This window comes from Pelobates fuscus, chromosome 3 (genome assembly GCF_036172605.1).
Source record: "Pelobates fuscus isolate aPelFus1 chromosome 3, aPelFus1.pri, whole genome shotgun sequence".
Classification (NCBI taxonomy): domain Eukaryota; kingdom Metazoa; phylum Chordata; class Amphibia; order Anura; family Pelobatidae; genus Pelobates; species Pelobates fuscus.
This window is the reverse complement of record NC_086319.1, coordinates 9,137,714-9,160,156: the sequence shown is the minus strand read 5'-3', so window position 1 is coordinate 9,160,156 and position 22,443 is coordinate 9,137,714. Positions and strand designations below refer to the sequence as shown.

Genomic DNA, 22,443 nt, shown 5'->3' with positions numbered 1-22,443 from the left:
CCAGCGTTAGAATGACTGGATGGACCGCGAGGAACGGGAGATATGGCGTGTCTAGACGGATAAACAACTAAGTCTCTACCCTTCTCAAAGGTAGAGACCTCAGGTGCCCTGACACTGGGTAGCCGTTACATGTATGTATGTCAGTTCCATGCAATAGGGACCCTGGAGCGCTGCAGACCCAGTCGCTGAAGTTAACTGAGATCGCTAAGGGCCTTTTCCACCCTGGACCAGGAGACTGTGATTATAGCTCTGGAAGCCCTTTCTCTAGCAGTGCACTGATCGTATCTATTTATACCCCCAAACAGACAATAGGGTTACATACAATAGGGTTACAGTGATACACAAAGTTCCCCACAGGTGTTTCACCACTACCCCCATCCAAACAGTGCCGTGAGCCCAAGCCAACCAATAGCAGTATGGACTTGGGATAGTAACCAATTACACTACATATCCCAAGCCAGCCAATAGCAGTATGGACTTGGGATAGTAACCAATTACACTGCATATCCCAAGCCAACCAATAGTAGTATGGACTTGGGATAGTAACCGATTACACTACATATCCCAAGCCAACCAATAGCAGTATGGACTCGGGATAGTAACCAATCACACTATGTATCCCAAGCCAACCAATAGCAGTATGGACTTGGGATAGTAACCAATTACACTGCATATCCCAAACCAACCAATATCAGCATGGACTTGGGATAGTAACCAATCACACTACGTATCCCAAGCCAACCAATAGCAGTATGGACTTGGGATAGTAACCAATTACACTACATATCCCAAACCAACCAATAGCGGTATGTATTTGGGATAGTAACCAATTACACTACATATCCCAAGCCAACCAATATCAGTATGGACTTGGGATGGTAACCAATTACACTACAAAGCCTATTTTTTGTGTAAATGCAGTAGTGTGGTATAAACAAGGGTTGAGGCAGACAATAATAAAGCTGAGTACCAGAAGGGAGATTTAAATGAGTGACAGGACAGCCAGTTGGAATAGGTCTGGAAGTGTCCCTGGAACAATCGGACAACTCCCTGCTGGGGCAACAAAGTTGGAGGGGGAAAGGCACAAACAACCATCATGAAAGCGTGATATAGGCAGGGACAAGGTTTATGGGGTAACAGGACATCTTTAATAAAGGATTATGGAAAAACCTCACTGCTAAGTGAGACTTTCTAAAGTGAGAATTGTTGTAAATTCAGGTGAACTTCAAATATAACATCAAAGTAGCTCATCTGACTGAGAGAACCTTTCCAGTTCAGCTACTTTGTCCTTAAATTTAAAATCCACTTTGAATTCCCAGCATTCCACACGCTGCCTTAATAACGATCTACGCACATATTGTCTGGCTCCATAAAAAACGTTTCCAGTTTATTTAAACTCACCTGGGGCATGAGCTGAAGGCAAAGTTACTTAAGAATATATGAAATCTATTGAGTTGGCGTTTTTTTCTGCCGTAGCGTAACGCTTTATTGTGGAGTTTTTAATGTTTTACCTGGCAGGCCCTGGTGCAACACCCAATTATTATTAGCAAATAGAACAAGCCCCAGGCTGCCGGTGTTCTTTAATACAATTACAAACATATTTGTGAATATAATAATCCTTTTTTCAACTATTGAAAGGATTTTTTTTTTTTTTTTTTAAATGCGGTATATGTAAAAAAAAACAAATAGAAAACTCATCCCTACCTTTATTCTATGACAGGATCCTTCAGCCATATACATACACCTTGTGACAGTTAGTCTCTATGGTTTTCCCTGTTTCTGTGCAGGAAGCGAAGCAGGGAAGACCATAGAGACTAACTGGGTTTTCAAACACTGTCTGACACAAGGTGTATGTATATGGCTGAAGGATCTTGTTATATACTACATGTAGGCATGAGTTTTTCTCATTGTTTAGATATTCTTCATTTGAAAAAATTCTACTTCCTGTCAACTATTAAAAATAGTTTTGAGGTGACCGTTCTCATTTAATGCTAGTCCTCTGAAATTAATATAAACTTGGCTTGGACCAAACACATTCCATCCTATGGGACAGTTTATAAGAAGCTTCATATCCTCTATCCAAAGACAGCGATAAACCGAGATAAAACACAAACAAATAGAGCTAAAATAAGAGAGATGTTTCATGGTGCAACTCCCACTGCGCTAAAATAAGCTGAGACCATCTATGCTCCCAGTGTCCTCTCTCTGTCTTAACAGTAACTGGACCTCTTATTTCGTATCCTCTTGGTGACATGCAGTGATCCAGTCTCCTGTTGGTGACATGCAGTGACCTAGTGCCCTGTTCGTGACATGCATTGGCCCAGTCTTTTATTGGTGACATGCAGTGACCCAGTCTCCTGTTGGTGACATGCAGTAACCCAGTTTCCTGTTGGTGACATGCAGTGACCCAGTCTCCTGTTGGTGACATGCAGTGACCCAGTCTCCTGTTGGTGACATGCAGTGACCTAGTGCCCTGTTCGTGACATGCATTGACCCAGTCTTTTATTGGTTACATGCAGTGACCCAGTCTCCTGTTGGTGACATGCAGTGACCCAGTCTCCTGTTGATGACATGCAGTGACCCAGTCTCCTGTTGATGACATGCAGTGACCCAGTCTCCTGTTGATGACATGCAGTGACCCAGTCTTTTATTGGTGACATGCAGTGACCCAGTCTCCTGTTGATGACATGCAGTGACCCAGTCTTTTATTGGTGACATGCAGTACTAAGATTTAACGGTCACTAGTAATTATCCTACTTGCATTCTTGCTGCTGCAGAATTCTTTCTAATTAGATAAATTTTATGTTTTATTTTTAGGCGTCTGAGTTAATAATCCACCGTTCCAGCTCTTCGGGTGAGAAGCCAGATCCTGACAATCTTGTGTTTGGTACGGTATTCACAGACCACATGCTGACCATCGAATGGTCGAAGGAGAAGGGTTGGGAGAAACCGGTGATTAAACCTTTCCAGAACTTCTCTCTGCACCCGGCATCTGCTGTCTTTCACTACGGTGTGGAGGTGAGTCAGAGAAGCCGTCATTCTAGAGATGTACCACAAGGAATTAATTTACCAAACTCAACCAAACATGAGAAATACAGTACCTAATCCAAGGACATCCTGGTCCCCACGTCACACGTGTTTATGGCTGAGCATCATTGAAAATGTTTCATAAACATTGTACCTGTACATACTAAGCTAGCATGATGGCCCCTTCACATTGTACCTGTACGTACTTAGCTAGGATGATGGCCACCATACATTGTACCTGTACATACTTAGCTAGGATGATGGCCCCTTCACATTGTACCTGTACGTACTTAGCTAGGATGATGGCCCCTTCACATTGTACCTGTACGTACTTAGCTAGGATGATGGCCCCTTCACATTGTACCTGTACGTACTTAGCTAGGATGATGGCCACCATACATTGTACCTGTACGTACTTAGCTAGGATGATGGCCCCTATACATTGTACCTGTACGTACTTAGCTAGGATGATGGCCCCTATACATTGTACCTGTACGAACTTAGCTAGGATGATGGCCCCTATACATTGTACCTGTACGTACTTAGCTAGGATGATGGCCACCATACATTGTACCTGTACGTACTTAGCTAGGATGATGGCCCCTATACATTGTACCTGTACGAACTTAGCTAGGATGATGGCCCCTTCACATTGTACCTGTACGTACTTAGCTAGGATGATGGCCACCATACATTGTACCTGTACGTACTTAGCTAGGATGATGGCCCCTATACATTGTACCTGTACGTACTTAGCTAGGATGATGGCCCCTATACATTGTACCTGTACGTACTTGGCTAGGATGATGGCCCCTATACATTGTACATGTACGTACTTAGCTAGGATGATGGCCACCATACATTGTACCTGTACGTACTTAGCTAGGATGATGGCCACCATACATTGTACCTGTACGTACTTAGCTAGCATGATGGCCCCTATACATTGTACCTGTACGTACTTAGCTAGGATGATGGCCCCTATACATTGTACCTGTACGAACTTAGCTAGGATGATGGCCCCTATACATTGTACCTGTACGTACTTAGCTAGGATGATGGCCCCTATACATTGTACCTGTACGAACTTAGCTAGGATGATGGCCCCTATACATTGTACCTGTACGTACTTAGCTAGCATGATGGCCCCCATACAATGTACCTGTACGTACTTAGCTAGCATGATGGCCCCCATACATTGTACTTGTACGTACTTAGCTAGCATGATGGCCCCCATACAATGTACCTGTACATACTTAGCTAGCATGATGGCCCCCATACATTGTACTTGTACGTACTTAGCTAGCACGATGGCCCCCATACAATGTACCTGTATTTATTTAGCTAGCATGATGGCCCCCATACATTGTACCTGTATTTACTTAGCTAGCATGATGGCCCCCATACAATGTACCTGTACGTACTTAGCTAGCACGATGGCCCCCATACATTGTACCTGTATTTACTTAGCTAGCATGATGGCCCCCATACAATGTACCTGTATTTATTTAGCTAGCATGATGGCCCCCATACATTGTACCTGTACGTACTTAGCTAGCATGATGGCCCCTCCATATTATCATTTTCTGATCTCAGCATTTATGTCACTTCTATTTTGTTGAAGTTTCTAACATGCTATTTATCAAGGATATCCCTGTTTATGCTCATTTGTGTCCAAATCCATACAAAAATTAGGGTGCACACTGCAATAGCTACTAAAATCCAATACTTTACTGAAAATGTTATATACAAAGCTATCAGACAAAAAAGACGCAACTATAGTAAGTCCCGTCCACGTCTACCTTCTGAGGAAAAGAACCTCCATTAAACGGACTCTGGTTTAAGTATATATTCCTTTTATTTGTTTTTATTGTAAATTATTCTAGTTATATGTTATTGTCTTTACCAGTTTATTTTTACTTTTTGCCTATTTTTATGTCTTTTTTTTTTTTTTTTTTTTACATATAGTTTTTATTTGTATTATTGGCTTATCTGGCACTACCTGGTCCTGTAACTTTGGTTTATGTCCTTATTGAACGTTACAATTAACCAAACCCCAGATTACTCTTATTTGTCTGTTTCTTCATGCAGTTGTTTGAAGGCTTAAAGGCGTATCGTGGAGAAGATGGAGAAGTTCGATTATTTCGACCAAAACTCAACATGGAGCGAATGCTGCGATCTTCCAAGCGAATGTGTCTGCCAGTATGTAGCGACTCCACGCTCTCATTCAGAGAAATACTTAGCTTTTAGTCAACTACACAGTGTACTGGAGAGCTGTATAACTATTAGTGAGTTACACAGAGCGTGAGAGAGAGCTGTATAACTATTAGTGAGTTACACAGAGTGTGTGAGAGAGAGCTGTATAACTATTAGTGAGTTACACAGAGTGTGAGAGAGCTGTATAACTATTAGTGAGTTACACAGAGTGTGAGAGAGTGAGCTGTATAACTATTAGTGAGTTACACAGAGTGTGAGAGAGAGCTGTATAACTATTAGTGAGTTACACAGAGTGTGAGAGAGTGAGCTGTATAACTATTAGTGAGTTACACAGAGTGTGAGAGAGAGCTGTATAACTATTAGTGAGTTACACAGAGTGTGAGAGAGAGCTGTATAACTATTAGTGAGTTACACCGAGTGTGAGAGAGAGCTGTGTAACTATTAGTGAGTTACACAGAGTGTGAGAGAGAGCTGTATAACTATTAGTGAGTTACCCAGAGTGTGAGAGAGAGAGCTGTATAACTATTAGTGAGTTACACAGAGTGTGAGAGAGAGCTGTATAACTATTAGTGAGCTACACAGAGCGTGAGAGAGCTGTATAACTATTAGTGAGTTACACAGAGTGTGAGAGAGAGCTGTATAACTATTAGTGAGTTACACAGAGTGTGAGAGAGAGAGCTGTATAACTATTAGTGAGTTACACAGTGTGTGAGAGTGAGCTGTATAACTATTAGTGAGTTACACAGAGTGTGAGAGAGAGAGCTATATAACTATTAGTGAGTTACACAGAGTGTGAGAGAGAGCTGTATAACTATTAGTGAGTTACACAGAGTGTGAGAGAGCTGTATAACTATTAGTGAGTTACACAGAGTGTGAGAGAGAGAGAGCTGTATAACTATTAGTGAGTTACACAGAGTGTGAGAGAGAGCTGTATAACTATTAGTGAGTTACACAGAGTGTGAGAGAGAGCTGTATAACTATTAGTGAGTTACACAGTGTGTGAGAGAGAGCTGTATAGCTATTAGTGAGTTACACAGAGTGTGAGAGAGAGAGCTGTATAACTATTAGTGAGTTACACAGTGTGTGAGAGTGAGCTGTATAACTATTAGTGAGTTACACAGAGTGTGAGAGAGAGAGCTATATAACTATTAGTGAGTTACACAGAGTGTGAGAGAGAGCTGTATAACTATTAGTGAGTTACACAGTGTGTGAGAGAGAGAGAGCTGTATAACTATTAGTGAGTTACACAGAGTGTGAGAGAGAGAGCTGTATAACTATTAGTGAGTTACACAGAGTGTGTGAGGGAGAGCTGTATAACTATTAGTGAGTTACACATAGTGTGATAGAGCTGTATAACTATTAGTGAGTTACACAGTGTGTGAGAGAGCTGTATAACTATTAGTGAGTTACACAGAGTGTGAGAGAGCTGTATAACTATTAGTGAGTTACACAGAGTGTGAGAGAGAGAGCTGTATAACTATTAGTGAGTTACACAGAGTGTGAGAGTGAGAGCTGTATAACTATTAGTGAGTTACACAGAGTGTGAGAGTGAGCTGTATAACTATTAGTGAGTTACACAGAGTGTGAGAGTGAGCTGTATAACTATTAGTGAGTTACACAGAGTGTGAGAGAGAGCTGTATAACTATTAGTGAGTTACACAGAGTGTGAGAGTGAGCTGTATAACTATTAGTGAGTTACACAGAGTGTGAGAGAGAGAGCTGTATAACTATTAGTGAGTTACACAGAGTGTGAGAGAGCTGTATAACTATTAGTGAGTTACACAGAGTGTGAGAGAGAGAGCTGTATAACTATTAGTGAGTTACACAGAGTGTGAGAGAGAGAGCTGTATAACTATTAGTGAGTTACACAGAGTGTGAGAGAGAGAGCTGTATAACTATTAGTGAGTTACACAGAGTGTGTGAGAGAGAGAGCTGTATAACTATTAGTGAGTTACACAGAGTGTGAGAGAGAGCTGTATAACTATTAGTGAGTTACACAGAGTGTGAGAGAGAGCTGTATAACTATTAGTGAGTTACACAAAGTGTCAGAGAGAGAGCTGTATAACTATTAGTGAGTTACACAGAGTGTGAGAGAGAGCTGTATAACTATTAGTGAGTTACACAGAGTGTGTGAGTGAGCTGTATAACTATAAGTGAGTTACACAGAGTGTGAGAGACCTGTATAACTATTAGTGAGTTACACAGTGTGTGAGAGAGAGAGCTGTATAACTATTAGTGAGTTACACAGAGTGTGAGAGAGAGAGCTGTATAACTATTAGTGAGTTACACAGAGTGTGTGAGTGAGCTGTATAACTATAAGTGAGTTACACAGAGTGTGAGAGAGAGCTGTATAACTATTAGTGAGTTACACAGAGTGTGAGAGAGAGAGCTGTATAACTATTAGTGAGTTACACAGAGTGTGAGAGAGAGCTGTATAACTATTAGTGAGTTACACAGAGTGTGAGAGAGTGAGCTGTATAACTATTAGTGAGTTACACAGAGTGTGAGAGAGAGCTGTATAACTATTAGTGAGTTACACAGAGTGTGAGAGAGAGAGCTGTATAACTATTAGTGAGTTACACAGAGTGTGAGAGTGAGAGCTGTATAACTATTAGTGAGTTACACAGAGTGTGAGAGTGAGCTGTATAACTATTAGTGAGTTACACAGAGTGTGAGAGAGAGCTGTATAACTATTAGTGAGTTACACAGAGTGTGAGAGTGAGCTGTATAACTATTAGTGAGTTACACAGAGTGTGAGAGAGAGAGCTGTATAACTATTAGTGAGTTACACAGAGTGTGAGAGAGCTGTATAACTATTAGTGAGTTACACAGAGTGTGAGAGAGAGAGCTGTATAACTATTAGTGAGTTACACAGAGTGTGAGAGAGAGAGCTGTATAACTATTAGTGAGTTACACAGAGTGTGAGAGAGAGAGCTGTATAACTATTAGTGAGTTACACAGAGTGTGTGAGAGAGAGAGCTGTATAACTATTAGTGAGTTACACAGAGTGTGAGAGAGAGCTGTATAACTATTAGTGAGTTACACAGAGTGTGAGAGAGAGCTGTATAACTATTAGTGAGTTACACAAAGTGTCAGAGAGAGAGCTGTATAACTATTAGTGAGTTACACAGAGTGTGAGAGAGAGCTGTATAACTATTAGTGAGTTACACAGAGTGTGTGAGTGAGCTGTATAACTATAAGTGAGTTACACAGAGTGTGAGAGACCTGTATAACTATTAGTGAGTTACACAGTGTGTGAGAGAGAGAGCTGTATAACTATTAGTGAGTTACACAGAGTGTGAGAGAGAGAGCTGTATAACTATTAGTGAGTTACACAGAGTGTGTGAGTGAGCTGTATAACTATAAGTGAGTTACACAGAGTGTGAGAGAGAGCTGTATAACTATTAGTGAGTTACACAGAGTGTGAGAGAGAGAGCTGTATAACTATTAGTGAGTTACACAGAGTGTGAGAGAGAGCTGTATAACTATTAGTGAGTTACACAGAGTGTGAGAGAGTGAGCTGTATAACTATTAGTGAGTTACACAGAGTGTGAGAGAGAGCTGTATAACTATTAGTGAGTTACACAGAGTGTGAGAGAGAGAGCTGTATAACTATTAGTGAGTTACACAGTGTGTGAGAGAGAGCTGTATAACTATTAGTGAGTTACACAGAGTGTGAGAGAGAGCTGTATAACTATTAGTGAGTTACACAGAGCGTGTGAGAGAGAGCTGTATAACTATTAGTGAGTTACACAGAGTGTGTGAGAGTGAGCTGTATAACTATTAGTGAGTTACACAGAGTGTGAGAGAGAGAGCTGTATAACTATTAGTGAGTTACACAGAGTGTGTGAGAGAGAGCTGTATAACTATTAGTGAGTTACACAGAGTGTGAGAGAGAGCTGTATAACTATTAGTGAGTTACACAGAGTGTGAGAGAGAGAGCTGTATAACTATTAGTGAGTTACACCGAGTGTGAGAGAGAGAGCTGTATAACTATTAGTGAGTTACACAGAGTGTGAGAGAGAGAGCTGTATAACTATTAGTGAGTTACACAGAGTGTGAGAGAGAGAGCTGTATAACTATTAGTGAGTTACACAGAGTGTGAGAGAGAGAGCTGTATAACTATTAGTGAGTTACACAGAGTGTGTGAGAGAGAGCTGTATAACTATTAGTGAGTTACACAGAGTGTGTGAGAGAGAGCTGTATAACTATTAGTGAGTTACACAGAGTGTGAGAGAGCTGTATAACTATTAGTGAGTTACACAGAGTGTGAGAGAGCTGTATAACTATTAGTGAGTTACACAGTGTGTGAGAGTGAGCTGTATAACTATTAGTGAGTTACACAGAGTGTGAGAGAGAGAGCTGTATAACTATTAGTGAGTTACACAGAGTGTGAGAGAGAGAGCTGTATAACTATTAGTGAGTTACACAGAGTGTGAGAGAGTGAGCTGTATAACTATTAGTGAGTTACACAGAGTGTGAGAGAGAGCTGTATAACTATTAGTGAGTTACACAGAGTGTGTGAGAGAGAGCTGTATAACTATTAGTGAGTTACACAGAGTGTGAGAGTGAGCTGTATAACTATTAGTGAGTTACACAGAGTGTGAGAGTGAGCTGTATAACTATTAGTGAGTTACACAGAGTGTGAGAGAGCTGTATAACTATTAGTGAGTTACACAGAGTGTGTGAGAGAGAGCTGTATAATTATTAGTGAGTTACACAGAGTGTGAGAGAGAGCTGTATAACTATTAGTGAGTTACACCAAGTGTGAGAGAGAGAGCTGTATAACTATTAGTGAGTTACACAGTGTGTGAGAGAGAGCTGTATAACTATTAGTGAGTTACACAGAGTGTGAGAGCTGTATAACTATTAGTGAGTTACACAGAGTGTGAGAGAGCTGTATAACTATTAGTGAGTTACACAGTGTGTGAGAGTGAGCTGTATAACTATTAGTGAGTTACACAGAGTGTGAGAGAGAGAGCTGTATAACTATTAGTGAGTTACACAGAGTGTGAGAGAGTGAGCTGTATAACTATTAGTGAGTTACACAGAGTGTGTGAGAGAGAGCTGTATAACTATTAGTGAGTTACACAGTGTGTGAGAGAGAGCTGTATAACTATTAGTGAGTTACACAGTGTGTGAGAGTGAGCTGTATAACTATTAGTGAGTTACACCAAGTGTGAGAGAGCTGTATAACTATTAGTGAGCTACACAGAGTGTGAGAGAGAGAGAGCTGTATAACTATTAGTGAGTTACACAGAGTGTGAGAGAGAGAGCTATATAACTATTAGTGAGTTACACAGAGTGTGTGAGAGAGAGCTGTATAGCTATTAGTGAGTTACACCGAGTGTGAGAGAGAGAGCTGTATAACTATTAGTGAGTTACACAGAGCGTGTGAGAGAGAGCTGTATAACTATTAGTGAGTTACACAGAGCGTGTGAGAGAGAGCTGTATAACTATTAGTGAGTTACACCGAGTGTGAGAGAGAGAGAGCTGTATAACTATTAGTGAGTTACACAGAGTGTGTGAGAGTGAGCTGTATAACTATTAGTGAGTTACACAGAGTGTGAGAGAGAGAGCTGTATAACTATTAGTGAGTTACACAGAGTGTGTGAGAGAGAGCTGTATAACTATTAGTGAGTTACACAGAGTGTGAGAGAGAGCTGTATAACTATTAGTGAGTTACACAGAGTGTGAGAGAGAGAGCTGTATAACTAGTGAGTTACACCGAGTGTGAGAGAGAGAGCTGTATAACTATTAGTGAGTTACACAGAGTGTGAGAGAGAGAGCTGTATAACTATTAGTGAGTTACACAGAGTGTGTGAGAGAGAGCTGTATAACTATTAGTGAGTTACACAGAGTGTGAGAGAGAGAGCTGTATAACTATTAGTGAGTTACACAGAGTGTGAGAGAGAGAGCTGTATAACTATTAGTGAGTTACACAGAGTGTGAGAGAGCTGTATAACTATTAGTGAGTTACACAGTGTGTGAGAGTGAGCTGTATAACTATTAGTGAGTTACACAGAGTGTGAGAGAGCTGTATAACTATTAGTGAGTTACACAGTGTGTGAGAGTGAGCTGTATAACTATTAGTGAGTTACACAGAGTGTGAGAGAGAGAGCTGTATAACTATTAGTGAGTTACACAGAGTGTGAGAGAGAGAGCTGTATAGCTATTAGTGAGTTACACAGAGTGTGTGAGTGAGCTGTATAACTATAAGTGAGTTACACAGAGTGTGAGAGAGAGCTGTATAACTATTAGTGAGTTACACAGAGTGTGAGAGAGAGCTGTATAACTATTAGTGAGTTACACATAGTGTGAGAGAGAGCTGTATAACTATTAGTGAGTTACACAGAGTGTGAGAGAGCTGTATAACTATTAGTGAGTTACACAGAGTGTGTGAGAGTGAGCTGTATAACTATTAGTGAGTTACACAGAGTGTGAGAGTGAGCTGTATAACTATTAGTGAGTTACACAGAGTGTGAGAGAGAGAGCTGTATAACTATTAGTGAGTTACACAGAGTGTGAGAGAGAGAGCTGTATAACTATTAGTGAGTTACACAGAGTGTGAGAGAGAGAGCTGTATAACTATTAGTGAGTTACACAGTGTGTGAGAGTGAGCTGTATAACTATTAGTGAGTTACACAGAGTGTGAGAGAGAACTGTATAACTATTAGTGAGTTACACAGAGTGTGAGAGAGAGAGCTGTATAACTATTAATGATGTTACACAGAGTGTGTGAGAGAGAGCTGTATAACTATTAGTGAGTTACACAGAGCGTGAGAGAGAACTGTATAACTATTAGTGAGTTACACAGTGTGTGAGAGAGAGAGCTGTATAACTATTAGTGAGTTACACAGAGTGTGAGAGAGAGAGCTGTATAACTATTAGTGAGTTACACCGAGTGTGAGAGAGAGAGCTGTATAACTATTAGTGAGTTACACAGAGTGTGAGAGTGAGCTGTATAACTATTAGTGAGTTACAGAGTGTGTGAGAGAGCTGTATAACTATTAGTGAGTTACACAGAGTGTGAGAGTGAGCTGTATAACTATTAGTGAGTTACACAGAGTGTGAGAGTGAGCTGTATAACTATTAGTGAGTTACAGAGTGTGTGAGAGAGCTGTATAACTATTAGTGAGTTACACAGAGTGTGAGAGTGAGCTGTATAACTATTAGTGAGTTACACAGAGTGTGAGAGTGAGCTATATAACTATTAGTGAGTTACACCGAGTGTGAGAGTGAGCTGTATAACTATTAGTGAGGCTTGGACTTCAGGATTTAATTATGATTCTTAATCCTGAAATGTTAATTAGCTTGAAAAAAATAATCATAATTGTAGTGTAAAATGTTACAAACTTCAGAAGGGAATTGCACTTACAAACCTAAATCTCTGAATAACTAAACAGCTGTAAAAGGCCACTGTGACCCATTCGGCACAGACAGAAACCGAATACCCCAGCTAACAAGTTTGGATCCCATCTCTATTGAATGGAGAAAATAGCGTCTGCCGTTAACGATCCCAGTCTAGGTAATACGTTTTTCTTCATCTTGTGGCTCGCTGGGATCGTTCTGGGTGGAAGCTGCATTTTCTCTTCATTATAGACCTGTTACGGACCTGCACGAGTTCCTGTCTGAGCGGACACAATGCTCTTTTATTGCTGTTTAGTTCATCACCGTTTTGCATTTGTAAGTGCATTTGTGTTATTGTAGACCCTTCTGAAATTTGTAGCATTTTAAACTACGAATGCTTTTTTATATCTCACGCTCGCTCATTAGAGTTTGCAGATTGCTACGTTGGAGTATCATACTTGTGTATTGAAAAGCGTATCTGTTTAACACATATTGGTATGTTCTGGGGTTTTCACTATTTGCCCATGACTTATTTTATAACAATCCCACTTCGCTTTGTTGTTTCTTAGTGTGTATATTTCATTTTTATTTATTTTTTTAGAGTGGTTGGTGAAAGTTTTTATATGTTTCTTAATGTAAGAGTAATTATACCACTCACTTGTTTTTTGTTTGTAACTTTTATTGGCCATTTTGGGGCTCCACTGATTTTTTTTTTTCTGATACCTTTGCATTCGTTCGTATATTAACATGTTTGGTGGGGTGTATGGCTAACAAGCGGCTTAGCGCGGTGCAGTGGTTTGTCCTTCTCATTCTAGGTTTCTGTAAGTGAATAAATCAATATCTTGGAGTGGAACATTAAACAACTTATTGCATTAAACTAATTTCTTCATTAGATGGTCTTCTGCCACTAAATAGTACACCAATCATGAGGGAGATGGGACAATGAATTAATCGCTAGTGAGCCACTAAGAAGGCAGGCATGTATTAAGCACTATTCGCTATCCAGTAAAACGCACACGTGAGCTTCATTACTCATTGAAGAAGGTTCCACGGGTGAATCCTGGACGATCAGTTCATCCGTGTGTGGATTAAAAGGAGTTTGATTCAGACAAAACCATGGGCTACACATTATTGCACAAGTGTAATGTTAAGCCATCGATGGTAATAGAGCGTTTTACTTGCTCAATAATTGGTAATTAGTTCATCACTGGTGAGTCCGTAAGATTGCAGGTGATAATTAATTAGTAAGTCCGTAAGATTGCAGGTGATAATTAATCATTAGTAAGTCCGTAAGATTGCAGTTGTAGTGAATGATTTTGAATTACGGTAATAAAATAATTTGTGAATTAATAATTTTAATAGGTGGTTTAAGTCACACTTTGTTTCTGTTCGTTTTTTCTTTCTAGGAATTCGATAAGAAGGAACTTTTGCAGTGTATCCTGAAATTAGTTGAGGTGGATAAAGAGTGGGTACCTTACTCCACATCGGCCAGTCTGTACATCCGTCCCACGTTTATCGGAACTGAGGTGAGTGCCACGACTTGGCCATCTTGCTTACATTATTATTAATTAGGCAATAATTATACATCATATAAACGTTAATGTTCAGTATGTGAGTGTGAGAGAGATACAAACTTTCAGCTAAAACTCTCACAAACTGCAGTAAAAGTCACTAATAACTAAAAGCACACTCATAGTAACATAGACACATAGAATGTGACGGCAGATAAGAACCATTCGGCCCATCTAGTCTGCCCAATATTCTAAATACTTTCATTAGTCCCTGGCCTTATCTTATAGTTAGGGTAGCCTTATGTCATCAGTCTGCGCAAGGGGCGTGCCCTCCTTGCCGGCATTGAGATAATTACCTGCACAGTTCAGTGATTGTTAGTTGCTCATTATCTAAGGAAAAAACGATGAAACAAAAAATATCTGAACCAAACCTAGATTTGAAAACCATAAATAATTGTTACTTTAGCAGGTTATTACTATGATATTACCGTATAGCTGGTAAATAGATACATTAATATTCTTGTTGTCAGACTATAGATAGAAATAGTAAATATACTAATACTGTTTAAGGCAGCTACGTGTGTGTTTATTTATATTTTATACTAGAGAGACGCAGGGAGAAAAACGAGTGAAAGGAAATAAATTGTTTATTTTTTCTCTCCCCTTTCCATTTCTCCATTTCTCTGTACAGTGTGCTTGTTAGTAAGCGCAGCTTGCGACGTGTCATGGAAGATCCTAGTTTAACTTACCCCATTAATAATTCCGCCCCGGTGGCCACATGCGGTCTGTGGTTTTGTATTTATGGGCGTATTATTCTCAGTTTGGATAATCAGCTGCCATAGATTGTGGTCGAACAGCACATTGTTCAAACTGCTATATATAAAACAGGAAACATTATTTCTCCCTGTCTTCAGAAATCGTTAGGAGTGAAGAAGTCGTCCTCTGCGCTCCTGTATGTCATTCTAAGCCCTGTTGGCGCTTATTTTGCTAAAGGAAGTTTCAAACCCATTTCTTTGTGGGCTGAACCGAAATACGTGAGAGCTTGGAAGGGCGGCACTGGGGACTGCAAAACCGGAGGGTGAGTTTGGGGTCTGATCTCAGGGACAGTTTGTGTCAATTTATTTAAAGCGTAAATATTTCTATTAGACAATCTGCTTACACAACTTAAAAAGACGCCATTAAAAAAGGCAGATTACTTGTTTTGAAATGCATCTTTTCAGACTTCATGAGAGGAAGTGATGGAACATCACTGAACTTGGATAAAATTATTATTCTGGCCCGGCCCCATCAATTCCCAGTTTAATTAATTGATATCCTAATGCATTGCTAAATTTACTGCTAAAACATTGTGAAAACATTAGTAAATATTAAACACAAATAGTAAACATAATTAGTAAATATTTGAGGCATTATTAGTGTGTAGTTATTGCTTTTATTGAAGTGTTTGTTCTCATTGCAGTGTAGACATGACTTGATGTTTATTAATGGGACACTATAGTTATCATAATGAAGCAGTTTTGGTGTACAGATCATGTCCCTGCAGTCTCACTGGTCAATTCTCTCTCATGTAGGAGTTAACTCACTTTGTTTGTTCAACTCTAGCCACACCTCCCTGCATGTGACTTACACTGCCTTCCTAAACACTTCATGTAAAGAGAGATCTAATATTTACACTTCCTTTATTGCACAGTCTGTTTAATTTAGAATTTCTTATCTCCTGTTCTGTTACTAGCTTGTTTGGCCTCTTGTGTGTAATTAAAGTTCAATCTACAGAGCAGGAGATAAAACATTTAAAATAAGTTACATTTGATTGAAATTGAAACCATTTTGTTTTTCATGCAGGCTGTGTCAGTCACAGTCAGGGGAGGTGCATATACAAAACGATTTAACTCCTAAATTGAAGAGAATTGAGCAGTGAAACGTCAGAGGCATGATCTATACACAACAACTATTAATTAAGATAAAGATGTTTTGGTGATTATAGTGTCACTTTAAGGAGGATAATACAATGTCTCCGGTGTGTTACACCCATGATTCTTGTCTTAAAGAAACTATGGGACATCCCTCTTTGCACAGTACGAGGCCATGGATGTGGGATGCCAGCAAGTGCTCTGGTTGTACGGAGAAGATCAGAAGCTTACTGAAGTCGGGACCATGAACATTTTCATCTACTGGAAAAACGAAAATGGCGGTAAGTTACTGAATTAGTGAAAAGATGTGCTTTAAATGTCGCTATTAAATTATTATTATTATTTATAAAACGCCAACAAATCCCGCAGCGCTGTACAATGGACACTGAATTTGCAAGGGTGCAGCATCTTTAACCCCTTAGTGACCGCGGACCTACAGGGTACGTCAGACAAAAAACAGTCCTTAACGACCGCTGACGTACCCTGTACGTCCGCAGCCAATATAAGCGTTGGAAGCGATCATCGATGCCTCGATGTCACGTGATCGCTCCCACGTGGAGCCCGGCAGTGTAGTGCAGCGCATCGGCAGGCTTCCGATGCTCTGTCTGTATGCTGAGTGCCTCGAGGGGTTGAGGCACTCAGTGAAGATAAATTAAATTTAAAGGGAAAAAAAAAGTATTAACTCTCCCCCCCCCCACCCCATTCACTTACCCGATGGCCACCGTTCCCCCGCCGCCGATTGAGCTATCAGACAGCCCAAAGAACAGACAAATTAGGACCCCCAGGGGCAATAGGTGTCCATAGTGCTGCCAGCTGCCTATATATATATTATTATTGCCATTTATATAGCCCAACAGATTCCGTAGCGCTTTACAATATTATAAGAGGGGGGATTTAACTATAAATAGGACAATTACAAGAAATCTTACAGGAACGATGGGTTGAATAGGGCCCTGCTCAAACGAGTGTATATATATATATATTAGATACACACACACACATATCTTGTATATAATGTCATACTAAGTGTGTTTTTTTATTAATATATGTATATAGTAATATAAAAATACACTTAGAGTAATATCAAACACGTGTGTGTGTGTATATATATATATATATATATATATATATATATATATATATATATATATATATAAACCATAATTAATTAAAAGAAAATGTAAAAAAAATAAAAAATATATGTAATTTTATTCTAACTGTACTTTGATATTAATATATAGATATCTCAAAATACACTTAGAATGAAATTATATATATATATATATAAAAATACAAAAAGTAATACAAAATTACATAAATAATTTCATAAATATACACGTAGACTTCAAATATATAAATATGTGTATATATTTAAATTCTATGTGCATATTTATGTAATATATTTACATAATTAAGTAATTTTATTGATTCTAATTTGCGGGATCTGCCTGACAACCCAGGCAGAAAGTCCAGAAAATTTTATTTGCTAGCACTATATTTAACCCTGTAACTTTCTATGACACCATAAAACCTGTACATGGGGGGTACTGTTTTACTCGGGAGACTTCGCTGAACACAAATATTAGTGTTTCAAAACCGTAAACCATATCACAGCGATGACATTGTCAGTGAAAGTGAGGTTTTTTGCATTTTTCACACACAAACTGCACTTTCACTGATATTGTTGTGATACGTTTTACTGTTTTGAAACACTACTATTTCTGTTCAGCGAAGTCTACCGAATATAACAGTGCCCCCCATGTTCAGGTTTTATAGTGTTTTAAAAGTTACAGGGTCAAATATAAGGCAGTTTTTTGACATTGAAATTTGCCTGATTGGTTATGTTGCCTTTGAGAACGTATGGTAGCCCAGGAATGCGAATTACCCCCATGATGGCATACCATTTGCAAAAGAAGACAACCCAAGGTGTTGCAAATGGGGTATGCTCAGTCTTTTTTAGTAGCCACTTAGTCACAAACACTGGCCAAAGTTAGCATTCATAATAGTTTTTTTGCATTTTTACACCCAAACAAATATAAATTCTAAATTTGGCCAGTGTTTGTGACTTAAGTGGCTACTAAAAAAGATTGTACATACCCCATATTGAATACCTTGGGTTGTCTACTTTTCAAAAATATATGGTTTGATGGGGGTAAATTACATTGGCCGGCTTCAAAAATGTCCCAAATAGGACATGGGTGGATGATGACCAGCTGAGAAGATGCCAAGTTGGAGAACTGGAATGCACACACTCCAAATAAGGTCTCTTAGCCTCCAGGGAACCTGAAACACCTATACATAGGGGGTATCACTGTACTCAGGAGATGTTGCTGAACACATATTGGGGTGTTCTTTGGCAGTAACCCTTAAAGTTCTCAGTACATGTATTCTTAAATTGCTATGTTTGTCAAAAAAATCACCAATTATTTATTTTTATTTTTAAATTTGACATAGATTGGTGGTAAAATGGTTGCATGAAAAGAGTCAAAATACTCCAAGTTTAATACCTTAGGTTAGAGAAAATACAGTATTACCAGTGGAACACACACATAAAAAACCCAAGAGATGCTCATACACCTTGGTGAGTACCCTTCGCCTTCACATCAAACAGAATTTACATACAATATAAGGTGGAGTATCTTCTTGTTTAAAACAAATGTTGGTATTGCCTAGAGATAAAACTGAGAAAACACATAATCGTGCAATATTGTCTGAATCTCATATAAGGGGCAGAGAAATGTGTGAAAATACACTCACAAGACAAGAGCCTATAGAATAAGGCTCAATCTTCCAGCGCTGTGGGATTTAGATTCCCACTCCCTTCTTTATACTGCCAGGAGGTTGTAAGCAATTCAATGTCCTCTCACAGGTAAGTATAAGTAAATAAAGTGCTTTATTAGATAAGTGCACAGATAAAATAAAAAAACACAAGACCTTACAGTTGAAGGTGAGCTTGTAGAGATAATCTCCGGTTGCAAAACGCGTTTCGCCTCGTGTAGAGGCTTCCTCGGTTGCTGTGGTTACTTGCTGTAAATGTCCGTTGTTATAGTCCATATTTGGCGCCCTTTTTCCACCTCAGGTGGTTTGCCGCGGCACTTCCGCTTGCGCGTTCCATAGCTGGAACGCACTGGCTTACGGTAGTTATTACATGTTGCTTCTGTTTTCAGCATTTGCGTTCAGTGGAACGCATGCGTCCTAGTTCCGGTTCTCGTGTATTGGGATGTATCTATGCGTTCCACTTTGGTATATTCCTTTGTGACAGTCCATTTTATACCTTACACAATAAAAAACTATTTCTATTCGATATTGGTACATCACAACTTTGATAAAAATCCTATTTTAGATCTAGGTGAATTTAATACATAAAAACAACTCTACTTGTAAACTTTGTGCAAAAGCTTGCATAGAAAGAAAGATGATTGGCAGAATAGACATCTTTACATTTCCCATAAAAGTCTCATTCCCATATGGGTAAAAATAATAATAAGTGGGTGCAGATAAAAGATACAAATGTATAAGATATGTATTACAGGATAAAAGAAAGGGGAGATTAAAACAACCCCTAAATGGGATGATAAAATTAGATGATAAAGAAATAGAAAAAAAAAAAACCTTAATATTAGATATAAATATTTAAAAATGGCAGACCTCAAAATCTGAATTTAAGCCATGAGGAATAAGAGTTTTAAAAATATATATAAATCTCATTTCTTCTTTCCCCAATATTTTAATGTAATTACCCCCTCTCCAATCCCGTTTAACTTCTTTAATTGCACAGAAAAAGAAATTTTCTGGATTTTGGTTGTGGGTATCTTTAAAATGCTGGGATACACTGTGCGTTTCCAAACCGTTTTTGATATTACGAATATGTTCGGCAATTCTGACTTTTAAGGGTCTAATGGTTCTCCCTACATAGAGCAGATTACAAGGGCATTTTAAAATGTATATAATGCCCTTTGAATGACACGTGAGATGGTCTTTAATGATATATGGTTTCTAAATAATACTCTCTGCATCTTCAAGATGTCTTTTTGTTTTTTTTAGTTGTTCTGCATGGGAGACTTGTGCCACAACCATAAAATCCTTTAAGGTCCTGAATAAAGTGCTTGGGTTTTGTGGGGTTTAAATGACTCTTAACTAAAACATTTTAAAAATTCTTTGCTCCTCTATATGTGATCCTAGGTTTTGTGGGTAGAATTTTATATAAAATTGGGTCGTCTTTTAGTAGGTGCCAATGTTTATTAATAGTCTTATGTATGCGTTTGTTGTGTCCATTAAAATTACAAATAAAAGGAACTTCATTGGTATCGGTTAGCATTTTCTTTGGTTTATATTGGATAAGATGTTCTCTTTTTAATTTTCCTACCTCTTCCAATTCTTGATTTAACCCCTTAAGGACCAAACTTCTGGAATAAAAGGGAATCATGACATGTCACACACGTCATGTGTCCTTAAGGGGTTAAAGATGCTTCATTATATCCTTTTTCCATGAACTGCTGTTTCATATAATTAGCTTGTTCTAAATAATCTCTTTCTAATTTGCAGTTGCGACGAATCCTTAAAAATTTACTCTTAGGAGCGTTATGGAGCCAGGGTTTATGGTGACAACTGTTGATGTCAATGTAACTATTGGCATCCACTGCTTTAAAATGATTCTTAGTAACTATTATTGCATCCTGGATACTAATATCTAGATCTAAAAAAATGATATTGTATTCACTATAGGAGCTGGTTAAGTTAATTCCATAATTGTTGATGTTAAGGTATATGAAGAATTCTTGTAAGGCCTCTGTAGTACCAGTCCATATAAAGAAAATATCATCTATAAAACGGCAATAGGACACCAAATTCGCCTCCCATAGGTGTCCTTGGAGTACATATGCCTCTTCCCAAAAAGCCATGAAGAGATTGGCATAGCTCGGGGCGAATTTGGTGCCCATTGCCAACCCACAGATTTGTAGGTAAAAAGTATTGTGAGTGTATTTTCACACATTTCTCTGCACCTTATGAGATTCAGACAATATTGCACTATTATGTGTTTTTTCTGTTTCATCTCTAGGCAATACCAACATTTGTTTAAAACAAAATGATACTCCACCTTATACCTTAGGTTGTCTTCTTTGAAAAAATATATACATGTGAAGGGTTATTCAGGGATTCCTGACAGATATCAGTGTTACAATCCAACCTGCGTTAATTTTCGGAAAGAAAATAGTTTGGAAATAGCAAAGTGCTACTTGTACTTATTGCCCTATAATTTTCCCCCCAAAAAGCATGTTAACATTGGGTATTTCTACACTCAGGACAAAATTTAGAAACTATTTAACACGGGTGTTTTTTGGCAGTTGTAGATGCGTAACAGATTTTGGGGGTCAAAGTTGTAATTTTTTTTATTTTTTTATTTTATAAAAATATTTATAGTAAATTATATTATATGATGAAAATAATGGTATCTGTTTAACCCCTTAAGGACCAAACTTCTGGAATAAAAGGGAATCATGACACGTCACACATGTCATGTGGCCTTAAGGGGTTAAAGACCATTTAATGTCGAGACAAACAGTATATAATATATGTGTGGGTACAGTAAATGAGTAAGAGGAAAATTACAGCTAAACACACACCACAGAAATGTAAAAACAGCTCTGGTCCTTAATGGTAAGAAAATTGAAAAATGGTCTGGTCACTAAGGGGTTAAACTTCTGCTCACCAGGAAGCCATTAATGTAATGTTGGGGTAACTGTTTAGGATTGGGAGGGCTTAAAGTGAGGGAACAGTAGCCAGCTGAGAGTGATAGGATTTCCAATATGCAGAACCCCAAACACCTCCTAACTCTAACCTCCTAAAGTTGCAAAGTCTGGCGCTCTGCTGTACCCCGTATTATTACAGCTCGGGGTGCATTCTGTACCAAACGTCTCGAAGCACTGCGGCTGCAGTCTAGCAGGCTGAGCGGAGGAGGGAGGGCTCAGGGCACAGAATGCCTGACTGTAGAACGAGCCTGCATTGCTCTGCATAGCACAGGTGCCTGGTTTAGGCAGGTTACTATACTTGCTGTATGGGGCCATTATTCCTGAAAAAAAATATTTTGAGATCATAAACGTAATTTTTTTTTCCAATTTCCCAAAAACCAGGGAATGAATTAATTTGCTGGATAAATGCAGTGAAATGGTTAAACTGGGCCTTCTTTGCATTCTGTAAAATCAGCCCGTGATCCCCTAAGATTTTCGCAGTTTTCCATTGTGAATGTGAGATTTAAAGGCAGCCAACAGTTTGGCACAGTCCTTGCCGGCATTCCTCTAGCTCCCCGAGAATTAAAATAAACACCATTGCTTGGTGGTCTGAGAGATACTCACAGCATCTCCAAAAATTGCTGACCTTTTAAATTTTTTTGTCATTGCCCGGGGCCTGGCGGAGCAGAGGGCTAGCAC

At 38.9% G+C, this 22,443-nt stretch overlaps 1 protein-coding gene across 5 annotated transcripts in view; it reads left to right on the top strand.

Annotated features, from left to right (window-relative positions):
- The window catches only part of BCAT1 (branched chain amino acid transaminase 1), a 139,633-nt gene that overhangs the window by 90,957 nt on the left and 26,233 nt on the right, over positions 1–22,443 (top strand). For all 5 annotated transcript variants that reach the window (XM_063446675.1, XM_063446677.1, XM_063446679.1 and 2 more), the window contains 5 exons: positions 2,818–3,018; positions 5,119–5,229; positions 14,001–14,120; positions 15,020–15,183; positions 16,154–16,296. In XM_063446675.1, the coding sequence (XP_063302745.1) occupies positions 2,908–3,018; positions 5,119–5,229; positions 14,001–14,120; positions 15,020–15,183; positions 16,154–16,296 (649 nt within the window). In that variant the 5' untranslated portion in view covers positions 2,818–2,907. The remainder of the gene's footprint in view (positions 1–2,817; positions 3,019–5,118; positions 5,230–14,000; positions 14,121–15,019; positions 15,184–16,153; positions 16,297–22,443) is intronic.